At 37.7% G+C, this 24613-nt stretch overlaps 1 protein-coding gene across 3 annotated transcripts in view; it reads left to right on the plus strand.

Moving 5' to 3' along the window:
- Nucleotides 1-799: 799 nt before the first annotated feature.
- The window catches only part of BRAF (B-Raf proto-oncogene, serine/threonine kinase), a gene marked incomplete at its 5' end in the record, with an annotated part of 156164 nt that continues 132350 nt past the window's right edge, over nucleotides 800-24613 (plus strand). For all 3 annotated transcript variants that reach the window (XM_082661771.1, XM_082661770.1, XM_082661769.1), the window contains one exon: nucleotides 800-919. In XM_082661771.1, coding sequence (XP_082517897.1) covers nucleotides 800-919 — 120 coding nt within the window. The remainder of the gene's footprint in view (nucleotides 920-24613) is intronic.

Here is a 24613-nt window from a genome sequence, read left to right on the forward strand (position 1 = left end):
TGTTGAATGAATCTGGGAAACGAAAAATAGACTAAACATTTTATTCCTGAACGATGAAGCAAAAAAAGAAAAGCTTTTAGACTTCCATTTAGACCCACTTTATTAACAGGCCAAATCCTTTAATGAAAAGGATCCAAGCATCATTCTCGTAACTTGTCTTTACCTAAATCTATTTCTATCAAATTCTGCTTGACTATTGCTACCTCGGGGTTTCAAGTCTTATTTTTATGACACGGAGACGTTCGTTATAATGGAAATAACACAAGTAGTATGGGCTTCCCGTCTTTCTCCCTCTAGGATTTCAACCTCTTCTCGAACACCATCCTCCTTTTCTAGTAAATCCTACATTACAGAACAGGCTTAGGACGGAGAAGAGAATTAATCGGAGCCATGGAAACGGCCGAGCGGAGGAAACGTGTGAGCTGGGAGGTGAGCAGAAGGGCAAGATACCCTCCCCTGACGACGGCGCCAGGGCGCTGCGAGGATCACGTCACGCACCTCAGGTGACGTCACGACCGTGACACGCGGGTGACGCCGTTGCCGCGGCGACTTCCAGTCGTCTCCGCCCCCTGCCCCCGCCCCCCGCTTAGCGTCCTTCCCCCAATCCCCTCAGGCTCAGCCGCGCCGGGGGCAGCAGGCCGGTTCCCGAGGTGGCCCAGGCGCCCTCCCGCCGCAGGCGCCGCCCGGGCCGTCCCTCCCCGCCGCCCCCCGCCCTCCGCCTCCGCCTCCCCCCGCCCTCCTCCTCCCTTCCCCCTCCCCGCCCAGCAGCGGTCGCTCGGGCCAGGCTCTCGGTTATAAGATGGCGGCGCTGAGCGGCGGCGGCGGCGCGGAGCAGGGCCAGGCTCTGTTCAACGGGGACATGGAGCCCGAGGCCGGCGCCGCGGCCTCTTCGGCTGCGGACCCGGCCATTCCCGAGGAGGTGAGTGCCGGCGCGCCCTGCACCCCTCCCGTCTCGGGGCTCGGCTGGCTGGTGTTTATTTTGGGGAGAGAGGTGGCGGTGGGGGCTCTGGTGCCCTCAGCCACCTTCCCTTCTGGGCGCTGCGGGCTGGGAGACGGGCATTCCCCTTCTGTGCCTCTCCGTCATGCAGCTCCTCGCTACGTAAACACACACAATGGCCCAGGGGGTTTTCCCTGGCCCGCACTTGGGGCTTGAGGGATTCGGGCAGCGGTGGTGGAGCAGGAGGCTATCAATAGGGGGCGAGACTCAGGGTTGGTCCGAGAAGGTCACGGCTGGCTGAAGGTAGCCAGCCTCGCGTCTGCTGGATGTTTTCTTTATTTTGAGTGGGGGGCGGGGGAGGCTGGCGGCGGCATCTGGGTGGAAGATGTCGGTCAGTAGCCGGGGCCGGGACCCCAGCCCGAGTTAGCGTTGTATGTAATTATTACACGGTCACGGTGATGATGGGGCGATCATTCCCTCTCTACTCTCCCTGACTCTGCCTCTTTTCAGGCCGCTGCCCTCCCTTACACTTCTCTACTTGTTAGGGGAGATTGCTCTTCACCTGTTTTAACCAGCGGATGGTCTTTACTTTTTTAACCCTAAACGCCACTGTTTCCGTTCTTTCTCCCATCCCGGTCTCAGGCCCCCGATTCCTAATGTTTGTCAGTGTTCTGTCGCTGACCGGTAACCCCCATCCCAGTTCCATCTGCCGCCCCGCTCCTTTGCCAGTGGTCGGACCTGCCTGCCTTCTAACCTCAGCTTCTACTTAAGACCATTTTTGCATTTCTCTTATCTTAGTCCTGTTGAGGCCTTCTACTTCATTTCACCGCTCGCTAACGTTGTTATCGTCACAAATCCTTCTGAACGCTTTGGAGCTACTTACTTTCTGAATCGTGAAGCTGTCAAGATCCCGTCAGGTTTCACTTGTACTTCTATTGTGCATCCACACCTCCTTGTTTATTTCTACCCTTTTTTTAAAAAAAAATAGGTGTGATTGATTTCTTTCCGTTGTCTTCCTTTTTGTCCCAATATTTTTCTTTTACTTTTTCGTCTTCAGTCCTTGCTTCTCTCAGCCATTATTTAGCCTCTTATCACCTTGTCAAATGACTTTGGTTTTTGTTACGTAAAATTTATTACATTTAGTGTTTGGTATTGTATTACATAAAATAATACACTTCATTGTACTTTACAAATAATGAGATAATATATGGTATAATAACTGTGCTTTACAATTATTGATTAGATAATGTGACTTGCTCCGTTGGCTTTGCTCAAAGTTCATTCCTTTCTACTACAGTACTTACATTTTGTTTCCCAATTCTCATAACGTCTCGTTCTTCAGTCAATGCACTTCTCTTTTTCCTGCTTCATCAACTTTACTTTGGAAATTCATTAGATATGGTTGCTCTATTCAGTATCAGTTTGTTCACAATAATATTTGTTTTTCATTCTCTTATACCACTTCCATCTATGCCCAAGATGTGTTCTGTACCATCATTTGATCTCATCTAAATTTCTCATGTATACATACATATATATATCTTTTATGAATATATATATCTTTTATACCACTTTCCGCTTACTTTTCTGTTTGCATTTCTGCTCAGATCAGTTTCCTCTAATATCTGTTCATTTCCCCCAACTTCTTGGATTTTAAGTAGCACTCTTTCCTTCTTCCATTTCCTAGTTTATTCTGTTTTCCTTGTCCCCAGTTGCCATTCATTCTGCCTTGTTTCCTGGCTTTTGGTACTTACTTGCTGAAGCTTCCTCTTGTCTTCCCCACACCTCCACATTCCTTCTTATTTATAAACAGCTTTGTTCCGTTGACATGGAAATTTATTTTTAGGATACATTGTTTTTAATGGATAAATACTAGGGGTCACATCTGCTGTCTATTTTTTCCATGAATCGGATATGCCTTTGTCTTACTCTGCACAGGTGCCTCTAGGCTTGCTTTACTCTGTAGTGCAAGTGTGGTTTTATTGAATTGTATCTAGAAGAATGGGTAAATTAATGGACATGGGTTATGAAATCATATTTCTCTGATTATAACATTGTTTTCGTTGAGAACTTTGTTTGAGAGTTATTAGAACAGTTTGTAATGATATAGAGAAGGCTTTTGTTAAGTACAGTGTCCGCTATCTTATTTGAAACGGCCAGATTATTTGAGCTCTACTCTCTGAAGATTCTGATTCGGTAGGTGAGAGCTAGGGCCATGAATTTCTGTTATTTGGCACACTTCCTGGGCAGTTATGTATCAGTACTTGAGAACCTCTAGGCTAGATGAATTTAAACCTCAAGTTTAAATTGGCAGTAACTGGAAAGCATATTAGTATCTCTTGAAACCATAAGGATACTCAACTAATTTTAATTACTTAGTAGTGTTTCCCACTGCCTCCTCCACCCAGGTTTTAATGGTTAATGATGAATAGTAGTTTTTCCTCCATATTTTCTTACAGGAACTTATAATAAATGTATTTGGGGGGATAAAGGGTTAAAAATGAATCTCTTTCTAATATAGATATCAGTGTTATGGATGGCAGAATAAAGTACTCCAAGAAATAATTTTTAAGTTTGAAGTTGGTATTTGTTTATCCACTGGAAACTGAAATGTACTGTGGTCTTTTAATTGAACTGTCTTCTATGCACTTAAAGAGATATAATTGTCAAGTGCATGGAAAGAAATGAAAAAAATGTGTCTAAAGAATTACCTTGGGCTTCCCTGGTGGCACAGTGGTTGAGAGCCCGCCTGCCGATGCAGGGGACATGGGTTCGTGCCCCGGTCCGGGAAGATCCCACATGCCGTGGAGCGGCTGGGCCCCTGAGCCATGGCCGCTGAGCCTGCGCGTCCGGAGCCTGTGCTCCGCAACGGGAGAGGCCCCAGCAGTGGGAGGCCCGCGTACCGTTAAAAAAAAAAAAAAAAAAAAAAGAATTACCTTACTTGACAGTAAAATACAGGTTTTAAAAAGTTTCTCAGAGTAAAAGCACATTTATTATTGAAAAATTAGAAAAATGTAAGTACAAAAAGTTTTAGAAACTGTAATCTTGCCACTAAGATAGAATTACTATAAACATTTTAGTGTGTATCCATATACTCCTTTTTCATGCTTGTCTAATGTATGTGGTTTTGTAATTTTTTTTTTTTTTTTTCGGTACGCGGGCCTCTCACTGTTGTGGCCTCTCCCGTTGCAGAGCACAGGCTCCGGATGCGCAGGCTCAGCGGCCATGGCTCACGGGCCCAGCCGCTCCACCGCATGCGGGATCCTCCCGGACCGGGGCACGAACCCGCGTCCCCTGCATTGGCAGGCAGACTCTTAACCACTGTGTCACCAGGGAAGCCCTCTCTTATCATTTAATAAACTCCCTTCTTTAGGCATCTGCTCACCTCTTCCTTTATTTAGAAATTTTTTCTGATACCAGTCACTTATATATGCTGACTATTAAAGGAATTGATTGTCAGTAAACGGATTAAGAAAGGAACGTTGGAACTGAGTACTTGAATCCTTGAATGTAGTAGAACCTGAAAGCAAACTTGATTTAATTGTATTTAGATAATAGGCCAGAAAAATTATATTAAGGTAACAGGTTAGAGAAGTCTGATTTATCTTGATTCCCTGTCTCTGGCTTTCCTGTTTAGGAAGCTGATCAGGTCTTAACAACTGGAAACCTATGTTCTGTGAGTGGTAGGGAAGAAAGGGAGGGAGCAGGCTACATTGCTTTGTTAGCATTTTCTAAGACTTGATGCTTACCTTGTTAAAGAATGAGACAGCTCTTAAGTGTTCTTCGTGTTTCTCCAACCATAAAGCTGTTTTTCTCCTTTAGAAATGCAAAAGTGTGTTTTTTTAATTTGACATCTTGATATTAATTTAGCTGAATACTTAGTGGACATTTTGTGTCATAATCCTCTTTTATGAAATTCAGTATGTTCCTGTGCTTCCTATATTTCTGCCTCAAATTATCTTTGAAATAAACCTTTATAGTCAGTGGCTCTTACTGGACTTTGTCTTCCTCAAAAGTTGAATTGTTTTAAGTCCTTTACTCATTCTCTTTGTCCAGTTGATCTACATTGGTTATTCTGTAAAGTCAGGATCAGCAATAGTTAAACAACTTCTGAATTCAAAATAGAAGAGCCTGTTTAGGAGCTTTTCTGTTTCATAAGCAGTGCTTTCATAGTCATAGTGTTGTAGATACTTAATATAAGAACCAAAAATTTAGCTTCATTTCTTCCATTTCTTCCTTTAATATTTGGTGGAGACGTTGACATGTTCTGGGAGGTAGTTTTTATTTTTCAGCTTTCTTTTGTCTACCAACCCAATTTACTGTTATGTATAATTAGCAGGGTAGTCAGAAGAAACTCTTTAATACAGCCTCCACCCTAACAGTAAGCAGTTATTTTTTTTTCCCCTCTACCCTCTGAGATTATTTTGGTTTCCATGTTTTCTCTTGGTCTTAAAAAACTGTTATTCTTGTTCCTTCCCATATCAGGACTATGCTTATAGAGGGAAAGTGATGCTCAATAACATTACATTTCTTTCTGCATCCTGGGAATGCCCTTGATAAAGAATATAAAAATTGCTCTGAACTCAATTAACTTTATATCTTCTGGAAGCTCTGTAACATCAAATGAAACATCATTTTCATTCTTGTAATGTAGCTGCAGTTATTGACAGCACTTTGGGAACAAATGTACTGTAGGGCGGTGGTTTTCCAATTACTATAGAGCTCTAGCACCGTTTTTAAAAAACAACATTAGCACTGTAAGAAATACAGATTTTGAGTTGCTCTAATACCTATATACATGAAGCAGTTTTTGTCTGTTTTGTACATTTTTTTAATCCTCATCTGGCACGTACATACTCAGTTAGTGAAAGAGTTAATGTGTACAAAACAGAGAATATAGCCAATATTTTATAGTAACTTTATTTATTTATTTTTAATTTTTTTATTTGTGGCTGTGTTGGGTCTTCATTGCTGCACGCGGGGTCTCTCTAGGTGCGGTGAGCGGGGGCTACTCTTCGTTGCAGTGTGCGGGCTTCTCATTGTGGTGGCTTCTCTTGTTGCAGAGCATGGGCTCTAGGCACACGGGTTTCAGTAGTTGTGTCTTGTGGGCTCTGCAGCACAGGCTCAGTAGTTGTGGAGCACGGGCTTAGTTGCTCCGCGGCATGTGGGATCTTCCCGGACCAGGGCTCAACCCGTGTGCCCTGCATAGGCAGGCGGATTCTTAACCACTGCGCCACCAGGGAAGCCCTATAGTAACTTTAAATGGAGTATAATCTGTAAAATTTTTCCATCACTATGTTGTACACCTGAAACTAATATAATATTGTAAATCAACTATACCTTAGTTAAAAAAATTTTTTTTAAATAGTGAATGAAACCCTATTAGATATGGTGCACTCTGATTTTTCTATACCATTCAGTTCTCTTTTTTTAAAAGCTGCTCATAAAATCAATTTATTAAATTGACAACCACCTAGTTGCAGCACACAGTTGGAAAAACACTGTTTTGAGGCTATCAAGGACTTTCTTCAGATGTTACCTCAAGGCTCTATTTAGTCCCACTACACCTTAACTATTGAAGTTCTTCATTTATCTGCATTACTTGTTGGTTTCCTTGAAAAAAAAAAAGGCTTAATGGCTGTAAAAATGTTAGAGCTACTGTGTATGGAAGGGAGATCTGTGCTGACATGAATCTTCCTAAGTGTAATAATCTGTGTAGAAAATTTCAACAACTTGTGTTTAAGGCAGTGGTCAGCGGACTTGCGTAAATGGTCAAGTGGTAAATATTTTAGTTATTGTGGGTCTAACTGCTCTGTCTCTGTCACAAGGACTGAACAGACTGAAAAATGGTATTGCAGTGTAAAAGCAGCTGATAGACAATATGTAAATGAATAAGTGTGACTGTGTTCCAATAAAACTTATTTATGGACACTGAAATTTGAATGTGTCATGAAATATTCTTTTTTTTTTTCATTTAAAGATGTAAAAACCATTCTTAGTTTGTGAGCTGTACAAAAAACAGGTGGTGGGCCAGATTTAGTTCATGGGCCAAAGTTTTCAGACTCCTGGTCTAGGGGAGACTAAGTATATCATATTTGAGGTTCTGAAATTAAGGTGTGGGTTAGAGTTCTATAGAAAGTTCATAACTGCTTTTTAAAAATCGGGTTTATTGGGATATAATTTACACATACTATAATGTACCATTTTAAACACACAGTTTGTTGAGTTTTGACAAATGTATATACTCATGTAACTACTGCCACAGTCAAGAGATAGAACTTTTGATGGAAAAGTTCCCCAGTTCCTCTTTGCATTCATTTTCCTCCCCACCCCACCTCCAGCCCCTGGCAAACACTGGTCTGATCTCTGGCTTTGCCTTTCCTAGAAAGTCATATACATGAAAACATACAGGATGTGGTCTTATGTATTTGGCTTCTTTCATTTAGTTTGATATTTTTGAGATTCACCCATGTTGTTGCTTGTATCAGTAATTAGTTTATTGCTTAGTAGTATCGTGTGGATGTAGCATGACTTATTTCTACATTTACCAGTTGATGAGTAGTAGGGTTCTTTCTAGTTTTCAACAGTTATTAAGGTTGCTATAAATGTTTGGGTTCGGGTTTTGTGTAGACACTCATTTTTATTTCTCTTGAGTAAGGACCTAGAGCTTGGACTAATGGGTCGTATGGTAAGTATATATTGATATTTAACTTTATAAGAAAGTGCTAAACTTTTCTAAAGCAATAGAAACCATTTTGCGTTGCCACCCACAATGAATGAGAGTTCCAAACTCTACCCTTGTCATGTCAGTCTTGTTAGTTTTAGCCATTCTAGTATGTATGCAGTATTGTGGTTTTAATTTGTATTTTCCTAATGACTAATGATGTTGGACATCTATATATATGCTTATTTACTACCCATGTATTTTCTTTGGTGCAGTACCCATTCACATCTTTTTATTCTGTATTTACCTTCTTACTATGGAGTTGTAAGAGTACTATATACATATTCTAGATACAAGTTCTTTGTATCAGATATGTGTTTTGCACATGCCTCCCAGTCTATGGCTTGTCTTTTCATTTTCCTAAGTGTCCTTTAAAGAGTAGAAGTTTTATTTTTGATGAAATCCAATTTATCAATTTTTTCTTTTAGAGTTCATGCTTTTTGTGTCCTACCCAGTATAACTTTGCCTAACTTAAGGTCATAAAATTTTCTCCCATGTTGTCTTCTAGAAGTTTTACAGTTTTAGCTTTTACATTTAGGTCTATCATCCATTTGGAGTTATTTTTTATATGTATTGTGAGGTAAGGGTTAAGGTTTGTTCATTCCTTTTCATATGGATGTCCAGTTTCACCTTTTTTGAAGAGACTAACCTTTTTCTGTTGAATTACCTTGGCACTTTTATTGAAATCATTTGATTATGTTTGTGAGTTTTATACTGTTTTATTGACATGTATGTCTTTGGTACCACAATGTCTTGATTGCTTTACAGTTCAGTCTTTTTTTTTTTTTAATATTTATTTATTTGGTTGCTCTGCATCTTAGTTGCGGCTCACTGGCTCCTTAGTTGCGGCACGTGGGGTCCTTAGTGGTGGCATGCGAACTCTTAGTTGCAGCATGCATGTGGGATCTAGTTCCCTGACCAGGGATTGAACCCGGGACCCCTGCATTGGGAGCTCGGAGTCTTATCCCTTGTGCCACCAGGGAAGTCCCTATAGTTCAGTCTTAAAATTAGGTAGATCAAGTTCATAGGATTTTTAGAACTTGAAAATTTGATTTTTAAAATTTTTTGTGCTATTGTCTTTTGAAAGGACAGGGTACATAATTTGCTTCCAGTTCTTAAAGGTGTCTTCTACTCAAAAAAAGCTTAAGACTCACTGTGGTATATAGTTAACACACCCCTATCTTGAATCATTTGGTGGAGAGATTGTGAAAAGTGACAGGTAAAGAAACATATTTCATCCAAAATTAATTTTTTTGTAAGAAATGAAGGCGATATCCTAATAGGTGGCACCAAAAAGTCAATGTCTTTTTTTCCCACCGTATTTCAAAAATGTTAACTGTAATCAAGATACATTTAGGTGAAAGTGAATACGCCAAGATGTTTATTCACCAAAAAAGTCATGGAAAATGTCAATCAGGTGGTGGGGGATACTAGTTTATAATACTAGCTGTGTCATTTTCCATCTTCAGCGTGAGTTTTTCCATTTGAAACCTATGTCATGTTCTGTGATGTTCCAGAATTAGCACCTTTATTACACTTAGAGGCATCATTAAATTGTTGTTACTAAGGATAAGCATATGATGGTTGTTGGTCATATTTCTGCCTTTTTCATTTGGACCCATAGGACCCTTTACCTTGTTTTAAATTACAATGGTAGTAGCTTTTCACTGCTTAGCCTGGAGGGCTTCCCTACCATATAAAATGATATTTCTAGTTATGATTTTTGCTTAATAATTATGAACATGTTTCCTGATTTTTTTGTTTTTTAAGTTTCATTATGAAGGAAGGAAGACTTAAGTCTTAAAAATGAGCGTAAGTCTTGAATATCTGACAAGTACAGGGTCATGTGACAATTGGGAAGGTAGACACTGTTCAGGCTTTCGTTCATGTTGTAAGTAGTAGTAGTCTAATTGTATTTGGCTACCTTGCAAATTTGGAAATGGCACTTACAGGGAGAGAGAACCATAACATTTTGGAGACTATTTTCAACTGTTGTTCCAAAATTAGTGTGTTTAAAAAAAAGTATGCATCTCCTTATTGTAAAAGATGCCTTGTGTTTAAATTAAGAAATACTCTACTCTTGTTTTACGTTTTTTCTTTCACTAAATATATAACCTTTAAGTTAATAACACCAGAAAAATTTGACTTTTTATTTCCAGAACAGCTTAAATTAAATAAAATTTTAGGATGCTTTGAATTAGTCACTTCCCTTAAATAGGTATTTTGAAACAGTTTAAAATACTGCTTGGGGTTGTTCCTCCATTGACCTAGGATTTTTAAACTGTATTTGCTACATTACAGAACTTATTTTGCAAAGTAAATTTCTTTTTTTTTTTTTTTAATTAATTAGTTTATTTTTGGCAGCACTGGGTCTTGGTTGCTGCGCGCAGGCTTTCTCTAGTTGCAGCGAGCAGGGGCTACACTTCGTTGCGGTGCATGGGCTTCTCATTGAGGTGGCTTCTTCTTTTATTGTGGAGCACGGGCTCTAGGCACGCGGGCTTCAGTAGTTGTGGCTTGCGGGCTCTAGAGCGCAGGCTCCTAGTTGGGGCGCATGGGCTTAGTTGCTCCGCTGAATGTAGCATCTTCCCAGACCAGGGCTCGAACCTGTGTCCTCTGCATTGGCAGGCAGATTCTTAACCACTGCGCCACCAGGGAAGCCTGCAAAGTAAATTTCTGTTTGAGTTTATAGATGTGCTCTATTAAAGAGGATTACTAGGCCCAGCAGTAACATTGTAAATAGTTATTAGAACCCCTGTTTTTTGTTTGTTCATTTTGTTTTGTCACCTTGGATCTAATCCCATTTCGTCTGTTTTAAAGTTTATACTCTGTACTTAGAAATCTGTCTGTAGCATAGAGGGAAAAGCCCACAACAGTTACTAATTTGAGAGTTTTATTTTTAAAGTGTTCTTATTAGCATAATTTCTGGTAATGTTGTATGAAGGTAATTTAATTCCCATTTATTATGTTTAAAAAATCCTACCTTTTCTATGAATCCCAAACAATTATTGCCTTTGTAACTTTTTTTACTATAAAAAGTTAAAGAACTATTGTGAATTATTCCTAAATAACTCAGAATTCATTTTTTACACATTATATTACTATATTTCCATGGGTATAGTGTCAGAGACCTTCAGATAGGAAAGACATTGTGATTCAGTATAGTCCTTACATTCCTGTTTTACAGCCACTGAAAATGTTTATTGCATCTTAGTTTTTACATGCTTTCTTCTAAGATTTGAAATATTCTACCCATATATTCTTCCTGCACATGTCTTCTCATGTTAATAATAAATTACACAATCTTAAGTCTCATTATACATAAGAATTTAGTTCAGTGTAACTTCTGGTAACTCTATTGCAGATGATTTTCTACTACTGAGTTTGGCATGTAATTTAAGTTTCTACATGAATTTATGAATCAAACTTTTGGTTATTGGTTATCATGGATGGCTATTTGAGAGAAAAGTTTAGTCATAAAGTCATAACTGTTCTATGTCATAGCCATTCATATGCTGCTTGCTTTTCACTGGCAACTCTTGATCCTTCTCCTCCTGATGCTACGTTAAGTAAGATAAAGACTAAGAATTTATCACTCTAGTTGAGGTATTGGTGGTATTGATGATTTACACAAGGAGATGCTGAGAGAGATATTCTGATTGAGTGATACTAAGAGAAGAGGAGGGGAAATGAAGATAGTGAAGACTTTTCCTGTAAAGGGAAAAGAGAAATGGGGCCATAGGTAGTGAAGGAGATGGGGTCAAGGAATTTTTTTTTGATGAAATAAATAAGGGCCTGTATTGTAAGAATGAACCATTAGGGAGTAAAAATGTGATTTCAGGAGAGAGAGAAGAATTGCTGGAGCAATGTCTGAAGAGGCAAAAGAGAGGGATTTGGTGTACAAGTGGAAGGGTTGGCTCTCAGTAGGAGCATAGACACTTTACCTTTGATAATAAGTGGTAAGGCAGAATATGTGGAATAGTGATGCTGATAGGTAGATAGATGTAATGCTGCGAATCTGTACATGTTCTCTTCCAGTTGCTTCATTTTTTTCTTCGGTGAAGTAAGACTCAAGGTTATCAGTGAAGAGTAAGTCTTGGGGATATGGTGTTGTAAGGAGGAAGATGAAGGTGTTAAAAGTTGTTAGGGACCATGTGAGAGTGAATGGACTAGGAACAAATAGTGAAATTGATAGGCAATATTAGGTTATGTTACTTAATATTTTACTTGCTGATGTCCAGACAGCATTGTGGGCCTCCTAACTTGTCCTCAGGTCAAAGTTCATTGTAACTTGCCAAAGCAATTTAATAATTGATATGAGTCATTCTCATTTTGACTCTCAAACATAGAAGCATTGGGAAATAGAACATGAATTATTACTTCTTCATGAAGTATCTGCCATTATCCTGCTATGAATGTAAGCTAAATTTGGAGAGGTCTGGTTGCTAATTTTCTTTTTAAAAATAATTCTTTCTTTCTTGAAATTTTTTTGAATATTTATTGTTTTGTCTATATAGAATAGCATCCCCACCATTGTAGTCTAATTTTTATACTGTATAGTGAAGCAATTGCTATCCTGTTATTTTCTTTTAAAAACTCTCCAAATTTGACCTGTCTTTGCTCATGCTTTTCCTGCTGCCTGAAATATAGATTCCTTCCCCATACCCATCCCCCAAACCTTTCAGACTTAGTTCACTTATTGTAGGAAGCCTTCCTTAACCTCTTTCCCAGTTAGGTGCTTCTACTTTGTGCTTTTATAGCATCCTGAGGTATACCTATATCATTTTACTTTCATTGTATTATAGGTTTTTTGTTGGTATCTGTCTACTCCCTTTAGACCAGCACTGTTCAGTCAAAATATCTGCCATGATGGAAATGTTCCCTGCTGTCCAGTATGTCCACATGTGGCTATTGTATACTTAAAATGTGTATAGTAGGACTGAGGAACTGACTTTTAAATTTTATTTGATTTAAATTAATTTAAATTTAGTCACACTTAGCTAGTGGCTACCTTGATCAGTACAGTTCTAGACCTTTTAAAAGTCAAGGCTTACTTATTTACAAAACAGAAGCAGAGTCACAGACATAGAAAACAAACTTATGGTCACCAAAGGGGAAAAGAGAGGGGGAGGGAGGGATAAATTAGGAGTTTGGGATTAACAGATACACACTACTGTATATAAAATAGATAAACAACAAGGACCTACTGTATAGCACAGGGAGCTATATTCAGTATCTTGTAATAACCTATAATGGAAAAGAATCTGGAAAAGAATATATATATATTATGTGTATGTATACACATACACATATAGCTGAATCACTTTGCTGTATACTCGAAACTAATACATTGTAAATCAGCTATACTTCAGTAAAATAGATAAGTAGTCAAGGCTCGTGTGGGTTTCATATTTATTCTCTCATTGCTTCTTACCAACAGTACTTAATCCTACTTAAATGATTGCATTCTTTTTCAGTGCTCTTAGTCCACATAGTTCTCACTCACCTGGAATGTGACAGTTTTCTTCTCTAGACTTTTGTTCTTAACCACAGCTTTCCAGTTTGTTTTCAGAATTATTTTGAAGCCCGAAGTTCTTCAGTCCTGTAAAACTAGGTTGTTTTTGGTTTTGTTTTCCTCTTTAGAAATGAACACCTGGGTGCTGTAAGGTTACCTCAAAGACTTTCTCAGGGGTGGGGAGTGTGGCAAGGAAGAGCTCAGTGAAAGGTTTGGGGGGTTAGGGAGGCAGTTTCTGTTGCAGCCAAAGTAGTTACACTTCGTAAGTTAATGTATTGGAATTGTGCTTAAGATTTCTCTTGGAGGGAAAAGAAGACTTCTAAAAGGTAAGAACACTCTTAACTGAGTGTGCGGGCATGCACGTGGCATTATGTGATTAAGTGTCAGAGTGGGTGATGGAGAACAATAAATGCAGGAGGAGTTCAGACATGGAAGGTTATTATAGGCTAATAAGGTCTTGATGGAAGTTAGTGTTTAACCTAGGCAGGTAGAAGGAAGGAAAACGGATGTAATAGGCAGTGGGAGTAGAATTTGAAAAAAATTAGAGATGGAAATACATAAGGTAGTTTTGTTGAAGGAACAGAACAATCTGAGTATAGTTGGGTGAATTGTATAAAATAAAATTTGGCTAAATTTGATGGCACTGGATTGTGGAAAATAGTGACAGACTGAAAAAAATTTTAACTTTATTTTGTATGCCGTGGGATGAAAGTGGAGATTTAAAATAAAAAATGATAAAAGCAGTGTTTGAGGATGATTGAGTTGGTAAGTGTTTGTAGGGTAGATTCAAGATGGGAAGAGGTCAAACAAAAAATGTTTACAGAAAGACTTGGTAGTCAGATGTTATACTAGGCCGCTGTTGGGGGTTGGGTTTTTTGAAAGCAGATACTGAGACATTTTTTGCAGTGCAAGATGTTTATTCGGAATCAATACCTGTGAGAGGAAGAGGCACGGTGCAGGATTGAGCAGACAACAAAGTTGTATTGTGACGCAGGCTTCACAAAACCTTTGCCTATCAGCGTGGAGCTCTGGAGTGAGAGATTGCCTGTCAGTCCCACATTGAGCAGAATGGCTGGGCCTTTATACCTCTCCTTGTTTGGTCACTAGATGTGGGCTGCAGTTGAGGTGGACCTTGAAGGAGGTGACATTTGGAGGCTGTCTGCTGACTGTACTCACAGCTGGGCAGCAATTCCTTCCATGAAGGGAGAGCTTGGTGGTACATCTCTGTGTTTTCTATAGCCAGAGGGTTTGCATGTGGGCAGTTCTTCCCCAGAGGAAAGGTTTTAAATACTTGGAGGTGTTTTGGTTTTTACAAAGATGGGGGAAAAGGGTACTTACTAGCATTTAATGAGCAAGGACCAGGGAAGTCAGCCATCCCACAGTGTTCCAGACAGTCTGCACATTTAAAAACTGTTCAAATAAGCACATGACTTAGAATGAGTTGCTGGACTTTGATGTAGGGAAAAAAGTGATCGTAATGATGTGAGCTTAGAAACTAACTTTGTTTTATGTATGAGGCATTATTATTTTTTTTTTTTTGCAGCATTATTTTCATAGAGTACACCAGAAGCTTCAGGAATTCAGTTGTCACGTAAATTGGAGGAATATTAAAGTTTTCAATCAGAACTTTATCAAGAGTTCTTTACCACTTCAGAAAATCACATAATTGATGGCAGTGCCACTCGTACAGTAATTGATGACTCAAACACTCTTTCCCTCAGTCTACAGTTGTAACCACCACAGTCACAGTGATTCTGTGTATAGATGCAAGCACCTGATGCCCTCATTATGTTGTTTATTATAGTAATTGCTTTCACATTTTGAAGTAAATATTATTTATTATAAATTAATTTCTTTCATAGGATTGAAAGTACAATTAGGGAATTATATTGACTTTTAAAGTTGTGTTTATGTACGTTATCACTGAATTTCAAGAAGTATTACAAAATGGTTGTCATAAAAGGGGGAAATTGAATTGTTTTCAGTAATGGTGGATTGGGTTATTTGGACAAACTCTTTTGATGAAAACAACTAAAAATCTTGGAAAAATTATTTTTAAAAATCTTAAAGAATGAAGAGCTGAAAAGTTGGTGGAGAGTTCCCAGGCCAAATTATAGAAAAAAAGCAGAAACCCAAAAAAATAAGTAGATGATGAAGTAGCTTTTGCCCTAGGGGCAGTTGCCAGTCTGTTTGAATTTGGGCTTTAGTTTTGGTGGACTTCATGGGGGTGAAGAGGACAGAATTCAAGGCCTACAGTTCATCCAGAATGAGAGTCAAAAAGAGAACAACTCCATTTGAAGATGGTACCCAAGAACTTCATCATTAGGTTAAGGGTGAAAGAGAACTGTCTACCAATTACAATATCTAGGGGATTGTAGGGTTGATTGGAGCAGGGCAAGAAAAAGGAAATTAATTAAACTCTTCAAGTTGTGGCCATAGTTTTAACCCTCACACTGATTGGCAGTTAGATTTGTCCTGCCTGGGTGATCCAGGGACCCTTTTATTATGGTTCCTGTTTCCGACTGGTAGTACTCCCAAGGTCTGGCAAAAGGAAAGGCAAATCATCTGTAGAGAAAGTCCCCTTCATTCTGAGGGAATTGCCACCAGTAATTTTTCAGGGACAAAGAACAGTACATTGTCACAAGTAACCAAGCATAGTTTAAAAAAAAAAAAAAAGAAACCAAAATTATATGAAATATGTAGAATTCAAGTAATATAGTTAATATTTGTGTAGTTTTAAAATTGAAATATAATTGATATATAATTGTGGTTTTTCTTTATGTGCATATACCTCGAGGTAAGTTTTTTATTTTTTAAATTTTTCATAAATTTATTTATTTATTTATTTATGGCTGCATTGGGTCTTCGTTGCTGTGCACGGACTTTCTCTAGTTGCGGCGAGTGGGATCTACTCTTCGTTGCGCTGTGTGGGTTTCTCATTGTGTGGCTTCTCTTGTTGCAGAGCACAGGCTCTAGGCGCCTGGGCTTCAGTAGTTGTTGCACGTGGGCTCAGTAGTTGTGGCTCACAGGCTCCAGAGTGGAGGCTCAGTAGTTGTAGCACACGGGCTTAGTTGCTCTGTGGCATGTGGGATCTTCCTGGACCAGGGCTTGAACCCATGTCGCCTGCATTGGCAGGCAGATTCTTAACCACTGCGCCACCAGGGAAGTCCCTCGAGGTAATTTTTTTAAAAAGAAAAATATAGTAACATGCATGGAAATAGCACTGTGAATAAGAACTAGAGAGCATAAATGGACCCACAAAATTCTCAGATATCGCAAATTTCGGAGTTAAAACAGTTGCTTTTTGTTATGTTTAAAGAATTAAAGACATATTTGAAGACAAGCAGGGAATGAGAGATAAAAACCAAATAGAAATTTCAGAAATGAAACTATGCCAAATATACCTAAGGGGAAAATTTAACAAATTATGCCTAGCTGAAGAAAGAATTAGTTACCTGGAAGGTAAGGCAGAAGAAACTTTCCAGAATGCGCCACTGAGAGTCAAAGATATGGAAAATATTGGAGATGTTGAGTGGCGTGCAAGACAGAGTGAGATCTAACATAATTAAATCAGAGCTCCAGAAAGTGAAGAAAGAGATTGATACCGAGGTAATATTTGTAAAGGTATTTCTGGCTGAAAAATTTCTAGTTTTGATGAGAAACCAGTTGATAGATTTAAGAAGCTCAGTGAATTTCTAACAATATAAATAAAAAGCAGTCTGCACTCAGACAGATCACATAGTGAAACGGCATAAACCCAAATACAAAGAGAAAAACCTTAGAAGCAGCCAGAGGAAGAATTTCTTTCAAAGGAGCAACCGTGGACTGACAGCTGACTTCTCAACAGAAAATCATATATATTCTCAAAATAACTGCCAGTTTATACTTATAAATTCTATACTTAAAAAAAAATACCCCTCAAGGATGGGGGCAAAATAAACATCTAGTTGAACAAAATCCATCAGCCCTTTGTAAAGAAAATTGAAGGCAATTTAGTTTTCTACTTCAGGCAGAAGGATTCCAAATAAAGGTTGAGGTATAAGACGGAATGAAGAGTAAAGAGAGTGACAAATATGTGGATGAATTGAATTAAACATTGTATAAAATATTAGTAAGGCCTTAATTAAAATATATGACAAATGAAGGCTGTGTTCTGAGATCTTCTGTTTTCTGGGAGAAAGTGTATTAATTGACTTGACTGATAATTGCATGTGTTAATTTCTAGGCTAAATATAAGTCTAAAACCTAGATTTATGACTTCTAGGAGAGGAGAAACATGGAATAAAAAAAAATTTATCCCAAAGAATGCAAGAAAGGTAACAAAGAGCACGTAGGACAAATAGCACAAAGTAAGATGGGTAGATTTAAATCTGAACATAGCACCAGTTACATTAAGTACTAAATGAATTAAATGCTTCACTTAAAAGCCGAAGATTGTTAGACCAAATTAAAAAAAGAATTAGTTATGTGCGGTTTATCTGGGACCTAAGTAAAAGTTGTAGTAAGATCATGCATATTTTAACAAAGTGACTATGGTATGGTTATATTAATATCAGGCAAAGTAGACATTATGGCAGAAGGCATTATTGGCAATCAGGAGAGTCCCATCAAAATGTAAAGTGAGCGATTCACTAGGAAGATTTAATAATCTTAATCATATAGGATAGCCTGAAATATAGCTTCAGAATACATATAGCAAAAATTAACAAAACTACAAGAAGTAGACAGATTTATAGTCTTAATGGGATGTTTTTAAACATTTCTCTCATTACTTGATACAAGAAGCAGACAGGTTAGGTAGGATTTAAAATATTTGAACAACGCAATGAACAAACTTAACCCAGCTGATGTATAGAACCTATTGCACCCAGTGGTAGAAGACTACACATCATTTTCAGGCACATATGGATATTTGGGGGGAAAATTGTATACTAGGTCTAAAACAAGTTTCAACAAATTTCAAAAGATTGAAATAAAAAGAGCATCTTTTCTTTCCATAATGCATTTTTATTAAAAATTGTCAGTAGGGTAATTTTAAAAGCGTCATGTGTTTATAAATTGTGTAACTACTTTGAATTAATCCATGCATCAAGGAAGAAATCACAATGGAAATTAGAAAGTACCTTGAACTGGATGAATACAAAATTTTGATGGCAAGTTGTGGAATTTGATCAATCTCAGATCATTAAAAACGGGATAATCAGACGTTATGTCCCTCACATGTAAAGGATCTTGACAAAAAAAAAAGGAGGAAATACCCAGCACCAAGCTATGAAAGATTCTTGATTGGAAAAAAAAAGATTGAATCTCATCAAATCTTTAAATCAAACCTCTGGATCTTACTGGCTTATGGGAAATACAGGAACAAGGTAAGTGATCCATGAGAAAGCAATCAACCAAATCCAGAAAGTGGGACTTTCTACAGTATACATGATGTTTTTTCCTAACAAATCAATGTCGTAGTAAAGGAAAGAAGGACAGGGAAAAGGAAAAGGAAAGGATAGATAGGTGTACTATTAGAATAAAAGTTTTGATAAATATAACAGTCACTCCCCCCAATGGAAACAAAATTAAAAAGTTATAGAATGCAGCTAAATAATGCATGGAGAGAAATTCAGAGTCTTAAATGTGTACAACTACGAAATAAGAAATCTCATTAATTGTCAACTTCAATATCCATTTATCACAGGAATTTAATTTTGACAAACACCTGGAAAATAAAGGAGGAAACCAATAATGCAGAGGAGAATCATACAATAGAGAACGTTATCAAAGCCAGAATTGATTCTTTAAAAAGAGGAATGGATAAATCTCGAATGAATAGTGATCAAGAAAAAAAGTCATAGAATAACCAAGAGCAAGGAGCAAAAAAGAAGGGGGCTCGGGGGGAACATCATTACATACTCTAAAGACATTTTAAAAGATCATAAGACAGAATTATGAATGGCTTTAAGCCAACTAATTAGAAAACTTAACAGAAATGGACAAATTCTTAGAAAAATAACACCAAAGCTGACTCTTAGAATATTCAGAAAACTTGAAAGTAGTATCACAGCTTAAAACCAGTAGTCAAGGGAGTCCAGTGGTTGGGACTTCGTCTTCCAGTGCAGGGGGTGCAGGTTCAGTCCGTGGTCAGGGAGCTAAGATCCCATATGCCTCGCGGCCAAAAAACCAAAAAACATAAAACAGAAGCAATATTGTAACAAATTGAGTAAAGACTTTAAAAATGGTTCACATCAAAAAAAAAAAAAACTTTGGAAAAAAACCAGTAGTCAAAGCTTTCCCCCAAAGAAAACTAGTAATTCTACCTTCATTCAAGGAAGAAAATTTCTGTCTTGCATATGTTCTTCCAGAGACCAGCGAGAGACAAAATGTTCTCAACTTCTTCAAAGTTAGCACAACTTTGATTCCAAAGCAAGACAAGAAGAAATGATAAAAGAAAATTACCAGGTTACTTCCATTCATGAACACAGATGTAAAATTTCTAAACAGGATATTAGGATATCTGTCTATCTAAATAAAACAAGAGTGCATTTTGACCTAGGAATGTAAGATTTATCCTAGGAATGTAAGATTTAATACCAGAAAAATAAATTTATGTTTGTGTTGCCATCTTAACAGGTTAGAAGAGAAGAAACATATGATCTGCTGAATAGTTGCAAACAGTGCTTGATAAAATTGAGCATTCATTAATCATAAAACCTGAGACAAATCTAATGTGATAAAGGGTATCTACTTTAAAAAAATCAAGTTTCATAATTAATGTTGAAATATTGAAAGCTTTCCCTCTGAGATTGGGAGAGAGACAAGATTGTCCATTATAACTACTTCTAGTCAAAGTTATACTAAAAGTCGTGACCTTCACTAAAACAAGAAAAAGAAATTTTAAAAACCTGAGAATTGGAAAGGAAGAAATAAAACTATCACTATTCACAGACTTAACATGAGTGTGTATTTAGAAAATCTAAAAATATCTACAAATTGTTAAAAACAATAAGTTTAACAAGATTGCTGATTAGGAAAATGAAAGATCATTTTTATTACTATATTCTAGCAAATAGGAAAGGAAAATCTAAAACAGTATAATTTCACAATAGAATAGAAAATATGTACTCAGAGATAAGTCTAAAAAACAGTCTAAGACTTATAGGAGCCTTGTTGAAATAAATTATTAGAAGACCTACTGTTTGGAGCAAAATACCATGTATTTACATGGGTTGATCGACCTGATATTGCATAGATATGATTCTCCCCAAATGGATTTATATATTTAATACAGTTCCAATCAAAACAGTAGGGTTTTTGTTTGTTTCGGTGGAACTTAAAAAACTGGTTCTAAAATTATATGGAAAATCCAAAAAGGGCCAAAGTAGCCAAGACACTCTCAAAGAAGGCAATATGGGAGGACTAACTTTTCCAGTTTTTGAGACATTACAAAGTGTAGTAATTAAGACATTGTCATCAGTAGTCTAGTGATAGATGGAGGACCAGTGGAACAAAACAGAATAAAACCTATACTTATAGATTACTTGATATATGACAGATAGATGTTGGAAATTAGAAAAGAATGCCCTTTTCAATAAATGGTGCTGGAAAAATAAATTTGGATTTTTACCTCACAGTATTCACAAATTCTGGGTAGATTAAATGCGTGGATGTGAAATGCAAAAATATAAAGATTTTAGAAGATAATATGAGAACATGTTTTTATTTGGAGAGCTTTTAGAGCTTTTTTTTTAAATTTGGGAGCTAAAGTTACATTTTTCATTAAATTTAAGATGTAATTGATTCTTAGATTCACCATTACTTTTGCATTTCTGAAATAAAATATTGCTAGTTAACCATGATATGCTATTGATTGTAAAATGCATCCCAATTTTCACTTTTTCAAAATGCTTTAACATCTTACAAATGATGAAGTACAGTGCATTTCCTGAACTCCCTCTCATCAAATGTGGATGCAGTTTAGGTTCTTTCAGTTAGATGAATTCCCACAATTTGGAAGCCAGATTGGACAGGGAAGCTTTCTTTTTGCTGCTGTTCTGGCTGGTTAGCAGAGTTGTGAAATCTGAGTAAATAGAAGCAGTTGAGGTGTCTGGACTGAGCATTCCTGTGTTTACAAGCTTCATGGATATGTAGAAGCAGTAGTAGCAAACAGTTTTTGGACCTTTGACTTGCAGTGTATCCTTTAACTCCTTAGTTCAGTGGCTGCTCCTTATTCCCAGTCCTTCCATATGTTGAATGATAGGCATCTTAGTCCTTGTATTTAATGCTTTACTAGTTGCAATATCTAAGTGAAATGTATTTTTTTCTTTTCTGCATTGGGTCCTGATTAATGAATTTTTATTGGCTCAAGGAATGATTTAATGTTTTAAAAATTCGTGTTAGCATATACATAACATAGTATTTGTCATTTTAACCACTCATAAGTATATAATTCAGTGGCATTCAAAATACTGTATCACCATCATCATTATCTATACCCCCAATTTTTCATCATCCCCAACAAAAACTACCCATTAAAAAATAATTCCTTCATTCTCCCTTTCCCAACACCTGGTAACCTCCATTCTACTTTATGTCTTTATGGATTTGCCTATTCTAGGTACCTCATATAAGTGAAATCGTACATTATTTGTCATTCTGTGCCTGTCTTATTTCACTAAGCTTAATGTTTTCAAGTTCCATCCTTGTGGTGACATATATCAAAAAAACCGCCAAACTTTTCCCACCAGCATTCCATTTACATTCTCACCAACAACGAGAATTCCAATTTCTCCACATCCTGTAAGCATTGGTGGTTCAGTGGTAGAATTCTTGCCTGCCAATTTTTCCACATCCTTACCAACGTTTGCTATTTTTCTTTTTTTTAATCGCAGCGTGTGGGATCTTAGTTCCCTGACTAGGGATCAAACCCATGCCCCCTGCAGTGGAAGTGCGGATTCTTAACCACTGTATCCAAACGATTATTTACTTTTAGAATTAGATGATAATGCATCTAAGGACTAAGCATATTATTGTGCCCAGCACATAGAAGGTACTCAATAAATAGTAGTTCTTTTCCTTATGACAGTTTATACTTTACATTAATTGGTTATATTTATTCATTCTTTTGTTTAAAGTTTTAAAATACTGAGTTCCCTTGTGATGGTTGCTAGGTGCTGTGATATAGAAATGAATGATAGTCCCTGTCCTTTAGAGGCTTCTAGTCTAGTGGTAGAAGCAGACAAATAAATCAAGAATTAATGACAGTATACTATGTTTAAAGTGTGCCCCAGGTGCAGAGGAATCACAGAAGAGGAGCATATAACCCAAAATAGTTGCGGGGGATAGAGGACAGAAAGATTTTCTAGAAAAGGAGATACTTAAACTGAATTCTAAATATGTAAGATGTGTAAGACCTTTATAAAGACAAGTAATTAAAGTTTATTTAGAGACATAAAGGAAGACCTAAATAAATGGAGTTACATACCCTATGCTGAGGATGGATTGGAAGGCTGAATGGTAAAACTGTCAGTTTTTCTCAGATTGATCAGTAACTTTATTGAAATCCACACCTCTGTAGGTTTTTCTGTGGAACTTGACAACTTGATTAACAGTTTCTATTGAAGTAAAAAGAGGCAAGAATTGCCATGATATCCTTAAAGAACAGTAAGATGAGACAACTTCTTTAATCCGTTTTTTCAGCCAACAAATTTGAATGCTTGCTATATGTGAGGCACTGCTGGGACCTGGTTATTACCTTGGTGCATATGACATGTGGCTCCCACCAAAGGTCACATTCAAATTTACTTCTAGAGATATCTGAGGGTTTTAACAGACCACTTCCTAAAATATCAGATGAGTGCCAGGACTACCAACAAACTTATCACTCTAATTTTAGTATCTGCTTTTTATATTTAAAAATTTTCCTCGTTGTATATGTTGTTTGTTTATATTTCCTTTTATTAATTTCTTTTAATGGTAGGAAGCCTAGAAATAGACAGGTTTTTCTTTAAATAGATCTTTAAGAATGTCAGTTGGATTACAGTTTTGTTAGAAAGGCAGAAGAGGATGGGGATCTGTTGCTGAGTGATGTCCAGAGCAGTTACCTGACCTTGGGGAGCAAGGGAGTGACTTTGAGGGTTCCACAGGCATGGGTTTTGAGGCCTAGCCAGCGGGTGTCTTAGGGGCCTATAAGAAGAAAAGGGAAGATGAATAACAAAATGACAGGTGATACTATATAAGTAGAGGTTGCTAATGAATTTTATATGCTTTTATGGGAGTAGGTGGGTGGATGCATGCTTAATGGCAAATTAGTTGCTTATTGTATTAAATAAATAAAGCTGTACCCCCACCTCTTAATATGCATAAAAATTAATTACTAGTGGATTGAAGGTTAAATACAAAAAGACAAACTCAGAAAGCTTTTTAAAAGAGGGGGCATACTTTTATGAGCTCAAGGCAGGGAAGGGTTTCTTAAGACTGAAAAACACCATAAAAATTGATGAAGTTTTGACTATATTAAAAATAGAAACTCGTTTGAGAGTCCGCCTGCCGACGCAGGGAACACGGGTTCGTGCCCCGGTCCGGGAGTATCCCACATGCCGCGGAGCGGCTGGGCCGGTGAGCCATGGCCGCTGAGCTTGTGCGTCCGGAGCCTGTGCTCCGCAACGGGAGAGGCCACAGCAGTGAGAGGCCCGCGTACAGAAAAAAAAAAAAAAGAAACTATTGAGATCCCCGTAAGAGGCTAAAAGGCAAGGCATAGCTACCTACTGCAGCTGAAAACAACAAACATTTATCTCTCTGTTTCTGTGGGTCAGGAATCTGAGAGCAACTTAGCTTGGTGGTTCTTGCTCAGGGTCTCTCATGAGGCTGCAGTCAAGGTGTCTGCCGGGCCTGCAGTTATCTCAAGGCTGGACTGAGGGAGGACCTAATTCTGTGATCCCTCACGTGTATGTTGCAAGCCTCAGAAGATCCAGTTCCAGATTCACTCACATGGGCCTCTTTATAGGGCCACCTCATAACATGGTAGCTGGCTTTTCCCAGAATGAAAGATCCAGAAGAGAGTGAGAGAGACTTTCTAAGGTGGAAGCCACAGTCTTTTTTTTTTTAAATCTGTATTCCCTGTGCTGATCAATATATCCTTTTAGCTTATTTATTTTATACATAGTAGTTTGTACCTCTTAATCCCCTACCTGTATTTTGTACCTCTTAATCCCCTACCTCTATTTTGACCCCCTCCTTCCCTCTCCCCACTGGTAACCATGAGTGTGTTCTCTAATTTCTGTGACTCTGTTTGTTGTATTTATTCACTTGTTATATTTCTTAGATCCCACATATGTGATAACATACAGTACTTGTCTTTCTCTAACTTATTTCACTAAGCATGATGCCCTCCAAGTACATCTGTGTTGTTGTAAATGGCAAAATTTCATTCTTTTTTATGGCTGAGTAGTAT

Source organism: Grampus griseus, assembly GCF_964374135.1.
Source record: "Grampus griseus genome assembly, chromosome: 9".
Classification (NCBI taxonomy): Eukaryota; Metazoa; Chordata; class Mammalia; order Artiodactyla; family Delphinidae; genus Grampus; species Grampus griseus.